Here is a 6,221-nt window from a genome sequence, read left to right as displayed (position 1 = left end):
ACGAAGAGCTTGCCGTAAAGGGTTACGTCGATGCAAGCTTTGACACAGATCCGGACGACTCTAAGTCGCAGACCGGATACGTATTTATTCTTAATGGGGGTGCGGTAAGCTGGTGCAGTTCCAAGCAAAGCGTCGTAGCAGATTCTACATGTGAAGCGGAGTACATGGCTGCCTCGGAGGCGGCTAAGGAGGGTGTCTGGATGAAGCAGTTCATGACGGATCTTGGAGTAGTGCCAAGCGCACTGAATCCAATAACCTTGTTCTGTGACAACACGGGTGCCATTTCCCTAGCAAAGGAACCACGGTTTCACAAGAAGTCCAGACACATCAAACGACGCTTCAACCTCATCCGCGACTACGTCGAAGGGGAGGACGTAAATATATGCAAAGTGAACACGGATCTGAATGTAGCAGACCCGCTGACTAAACCTCTTCCACGGGCAAAGCATGATCAACACCAGAACTGTATGGGTGTTAGATTTATTACAATGTAATTCACATGACGATGTGAGGGCTAGATTATTGACTCTAGTGCAAGTGGGAGACTGTTGGAATTATGCCCTAGAGGCAATAATAAATATAGTTATTATTATAATTCCTGTATCAAGATAATCGTTTATTATCCATGCTATAATTGTATTGAATGAAGACTTATATACATGTGTGGATACATAGACAAAACACTGTCCCTAGCAAGCCTCTAGTTGGCTAGCCAGTTGATAAAAGATAGTCAGTGTCTTCTGATTATGAACAAGGTGTTGTTGCTTGATAACTAGATCACGTCATTAGGAGAATCACGTGATGGACTAGACCCAAACTAATAGACGTAGCATGTTGATCGTGTCATTTTGTTGCTACTGTTTTCTGCGTGTCAAGTATTTGTTCCTATGACCATGAGATCATATAACTCACTGACACCGGAGGAATACTTTGTGTGTATCAAACGTCGCAACGTAACTGGGTGACTATAAAGATACTCTACAGGTATCTCCGAAGGTGTTCGTTGAGTTAGTATGGATCGAGACTGGGATTTGTCACTCCGTGTGACGGAGAGGTATCTCGGGGCCCACTCCGTAATACAACATCACACACAAGCCTTGCAAGCAATGTAACTTAGTGTAAGTTGCAGGATCTTGTATTACGGAACGAGTAAAGAGACTTGCCGGTAAACGAGATTGAAATAGGTATGCGGATACTGACGATCGAATCTCGGGCAAGTAGCATACCGAAGGACAAAGGGAATGACATACGGGATTATATGAAATCCTTGGCACTGAGGTTCAAACGATAAGATCTTCGTAGAATATGTAGGATCCAATGTGGGCATCCAGGTCCCGCTATTCGATATTGACCGAGGAGTCTCTCGGGTCATGTCTACATAGTTCTCGAACCCGCAGGGTCTGCACACTTAAGGTTCGATGTTGTTTTATGCGTATTTGAGTTATATGGTTGGTTACCGAATGTTGTTCGGAGTCCCGGATGAGATCACGGACGTCACGAGGGTTTCCGGAATGGTCCGGAAACGAAGATTGATATATAGGATGACCTCATTTGATTACCGGAAGGTTTTCGGAGTTACCGGGAATGTACCGGGAATGACGAATGGGTTCCGGGTGTTCACCGGGGGGGCAACCCACCCCGGGGAAGCCCATTGGCCTTGGGGGTGGCGCACCAGCCCTTCGTGGGCTGGTCGGACAGCCCAAGAAGGCCCTATGCGCCATAGGAAGAAAATCAAAGAGAAAAAAAAGAGGAGGTGGGAAAAGGGGGAAGGACTCCTCCTTCCAAACCTAGTTGGATTCGGTTTGGAGGGGAGGACTCCCCCCCTTGGCTCGACCGAAGTCCTTGGGGGTCCTTGGACCCCAAGGCAAGGCTCCCCCTCTTCCCCCTATATATACGTAGGTTTTAGGGCTGATTTGAGACAACTTTGCCACGGCAGCCCGACCACATATCTCCACGGTTTCACCTCTAGATCGTGTTTCTGCGGAGCTCGGGCGGAGCCCTGCTGAGATAAGATCACCACCAACCTCCGGAGCGCCGTCATGCTGCCAGAGAACTCATCTACCTCTCCGTCTCTCTTGCTGGATCAAGAAGGCCGAGATCATCGTCGACCTGTACGTGTGCTGAACGCGGAGGTGCCGTCCGTTCGGCACTAGATCGTGGGACTGATCGCGGGACGGTTCGCGGGGCGGATCGAGGGACATGATGACGTTCCACTACATCAATCGCGTTCACTAACGCTTCTGCTGTACGGTCTACAAGGGTACGTAGATCACACATCCCCTCTCGTAGATGGACATCACCATGATATGTTTTCGTGCGCGTAGGAAATTTTTTGTTTCCCATGCGACGTTCCCCAACAGTGGCCCCCATGACCGCTGCCCCGAGGGCGATGTGCGGGGCGGAAGCGATGTACGGCGGCTATGGTTTGAATCGGTTAGGCTGATACCATGTTAGAAGAGAATGGAAGCCGTCCAGGTCCACGCCGATGCCGAGCTGATCACGCATGAAGGCGGCCTGATCTTCGTTGTAGCCTCGGCCATCCTGGCTTTGTGTCTCGTCGGGATCGAAGCCAGCGGCCTGCGCACCATCCTCGGAGATCATGTTCTGCATTTAGTCGTCGTTGCCGACGGCCGGCATTCCGTCGAACAGGTTGCACGCGCCCCGCAGCTGGTTGGCTGGCGTCTGCCTCACACGTTTCCTTGCGCCTCCGGATGACGAGCCACCGGCCACCGGTGTGGCGTTGAGGTCGATTGTTGTGGGCGCGGGTGTGGAAGGCGCGACCACGTTCACCTCGGGCGACCACTCCCCCAAGAGGCCGAAGGCCTGCAGGTAGACGTGAAAGCCGGGCACCGGGTTGCAAGACGACGCGCGGGGCCAGTCGGGCAGCAGCGCATGTGGGAAGGCGGATGAGCCGGTGCTGACCGCGGCGGCCACGACGGTGTTGATGAGGCCGTGCTGGCTAGGGTTTAACCCCAACATGCAGAGCGCCTCCCTCGTTGCCGCCGCGACGCGGGCGTTGGTGACCTGCTGATGGCGGCTGCCGCCGCGATGGCTTCATCCCTCGCGCTCGCCGCGTGCCTCCGGTCCTTCCTCTTAGCCGACTCCTTTGCCCGTTGATTGGCCGTCAACACCTTCTTCGGCTTCGGCGCGGCGGTCTTCCGGGAGGCGCGAGGCTTGCCTTTGCCGGACGCGAGGGAGGCCAGGCCGGTTGCGGCGTCGAGGTCCAGGTCGCCGTCCATGGCGGGCGCGGGGCGGGAGCGCGCGCGGGCGTGAGGGTTTTTGGGGGGAAATGTGGGAAAATGACGGTGGAAGCCACTGACCGGCGGACTCGGGAAGAGGAGTAGGCGCGCGAGCGTCCGTCTCGTGTCTGCGCCGACGCAAATCCGACCCAAAATTGAACCGGGAATGGATCGCCATGCAGACGTCAAACGGACGCGCGTCCGTTTAGGTGGACGCGTTGAGCCGACTTTTGTGTCCGCGCCGACCGAAACGGACAGCGGCGGACGAATGGATCGTCTCCCATGAGAATTGCTCTTAAACATGAATCTTGGAATAGTTTGATGCGTGATGAGAAATTTATATGTGCCATAGCTATTTCATATCTGGATATTCAATAGCAAATCTGTAATCAATATACTTATAATGTGAAAGAAAAAAAACAATCAACTGTCTTTCGTGCATGCATGCATGCATGACGCGACCCAGAGATGGAGGCGTCCACTTCACTTGTTCGCCGGCGGCACGACGGCGTCCTCCCCATCCTCGTCTTCGCAGTCCATCAGCCTCCAGCGTCCGTCGTCCCCCTTCACCATGCCCCTGTTCCAAGGCACCCACCACCCCGCAGGCACTCCGTGCTCCTCCCTCAGGGCGTCGTACAACTTGTTCACCAGCGCTACGTCCCGTTCCACCACGAGCTCGAACGCCCCTCCGGCCTCCGTCGGCGCACCCGCCACACCGTGCAAGTAGCACTCCAGGTTGTGCCACACGCGTGCATCCCCGGTCGCCCTAAGGTAAGGCGACACGCCGGTGTCTATGGCCAGCTCGTAGCCCACGTCGTGGTACCGAAGCGCCGGGTACTTGGGCACGATGTCCCGGGCGTTGCGGACGCGCAGGACACGGAGGCCGGCGGCCGCCGCGGTGTCGAACCGCTTCTTGAAGCCGGCGCCGCCCACGCGCGGGCTAGCGAACGCAAACGCCGTGACCGGGAACGTCGCCGAGGCAGTGCAGTTGTAGCCGTTCTCGGCGATGTCGAAGGCGGTGAGGGTGGCCAGCGCCGCCCCGAGGCTGTGCCCGGTCACCGTGATGCTCACCTCCTCGTCCTTGTACGTGTCCACCAGCTTCTGCACCTCAGCCAGCACCTGGCATTCATGGTGATGGTTGGACCCCATGCACGAGCATGAAGCATTGAAGCACAAGGTGAGCTCAACGCGGAATAGTATACGGTGTCACAAGATTAATTACCTGGTCTCTGGCGCTGTCCTTATTGTGGGTGGAGGCCGGGTCGGTGCAAGTGTAGATGGAGAACCAGCCGCGGTGCACCATGGCGTCATCGCCTGCGGCCTCGCCGAGGATGCCCTTAGGATGCACCATGGTGAACTCAAGGTCGTCGACCCACTCCAGCGCCTGGATCGTGCCGCGCCACGCGACGACCACGTCCCGGCGCCCGAGGGCGGCCTTCCCCGCATCCGTGGCCACCGCGACGTACCCGATCCAGTTGGACTCCCTGCACCGGTGCCGAGGATGGCGGCCCCTCACGAACGCGGCGGCCGGCGCGGCGGGGGCGGATGACGTGGCGTAGAGGAACCTGGTGACACGGTACGCGGCGGCGTGGCCCGTCAGCATCACGCGCTCGAAGAAGCGCTTCCTGCCGAAGCGCGATAGCCCGGCGTGCGGCGAATGACTCTCGTGGTTGAACGCGTCGTACGTCGCCTGCGCCATCTCGCCGTACCAGATCACCGTGCGCCTCAGGTCCAGGTCCAGCGGCCGCAGCAGCCCCTCCCACGATCGCTCGCCGTTGAGCTCCTTCCACCTCGCCGGCGCCGTGGCCGTGATGGGTTCGACGATGCGCCCTTGCTCCCACATGGCCGTCTCGATCCCTAGCTCGGTATAGGGCTCTGTGCGGCTGCTTGCTCTGTTGGTCGGTGTTTATACACGGAGGCGGCAACGGCGGCAATGATGGCATCTTGCTTGCACGAGCTTTGCTTGTGCTGGTGAAAACGGCGTGACATTTCGATGCCGCAAGCGCGCATTGATTCGTGCGCAACTGCATACCCCGATCGGAGACGAAGATCAGAGCAGTGGGAGGCCATGCGAGTGGCATGCATGGGCATCTTGTTTGGGTTCATCATGAATTCGGTTACAGCTCTGTTTGGTTCCTGTCATTTGACTCAGAATTCACGGGTCTTATTTGCGAATTCCGACCCTAACTTGTTTGGCTGTCACGGAATTAGACACATGATTTCATTTAACAATTTCATGAAATCCGTTTGTAAGTGTAGGGAAATAAGTCACGGCAAACCCGGGATGCGGTGGTCGCGTCGGGTGCATGCGGTGGTCGCGTCGGGTGCGGTCCGTGGCCGCGTGTGCGAGTGTGTGGCCATAGTCCGATCATTGTCTGTGCATGGTCCGACTTGGGTATGACGAGTTTTGCTACACTTACGTAATTTACCTACGTAAACTTACGTGTTAGCTGATTTGGCCTAATTTGATTGGACAAAAAATTAGACTTAGGTCCACGCCGCCCTGAAAATCAGGGGCTGATTAGTTTAGAAAGAACTTCACTTAGGATTACGTAGATAGATTACGTAGGTCTAGCATTATTGTGGGTATGACCATTATCTCGGGCGTGTTCAGATAGTGTGTGTGCATAACTTGTGGGTGTGCGTACGTGTGCGCATCCATCGGGTGGGAGTAGGACTAGGTCCAGGTGGTTACGGGGTCGCGAGGTGGGCGTGATCGTTGCGGGCTCGCCGCGAGCCGTGCGCGTTCGTGCGCATGGTGGCCGCGGGCAGAGCGGGCCGATCGGGGTGCTGGCTCGGTAGGGAGCGTGCGGGTCGTGCCCACCGCAGGCCCAGCTATTAAAGGCCTCGAGCTGATCATTGTAACGGTGTGTTTTGAGTTCGTGATCAAGGAAATACAAGCGGTCGTTCGTGCGGCCGGCGGCGTACGTGCGCCGGGCAAAAATCTTGTTGTGTTCTCCTCGTTCTTCCTCCTTCTCTCTT

General features: G+C 56.3%; 1 protein-coding gene across 1 annotated transcript; it reads right to left on the bottom strand.

Annotated features, from left to right (window-relative positions):
- Nucleotides 1-3,722: 3,722 nt before the first annotated feature.
- Nucleotides 3,723-5,082, bottom strand: LOC123402546 (phospholipase A1-II 6-like). Its single transcript, XM_045096471.1, has 2 exons — nt 4,462-5,082; nt 3,723-4,358 (listed from the first exon to the last, which is right to left on the bottom strand). Exons 1-2 carry the CDS (start codon nt 5,080-5,082, stop codon nt 3,723-3,725), a joined length of 1,257 nt encoding a protein of 418 aa, XP_044952406.1.
- Between the last annotated feature and the right edge of the window lie 1,139 nt (nt 5,083-6,221).

Source organism: Hordeum vulgare, chromosome 1H (assembly GCF_904849725.1).
Source record: "Hordeum vulgare subsp. vulgare chromosome 1H, MorexV3_pseudomolecules_assembly, whole genome shotgun sequence".
NCBI classification, from domain to species: domain Eukaryota; kingdom Viridiplantae; phylum Streptophyta; class Magnoliopsida; order Poales; family Poaceae; genus Hordeum; species Hordeum vulgare.
Note: the sequence above shows the minus strand (reverse complement) of the source record. Positions and strands in the feature narration are given on the sequence as shown.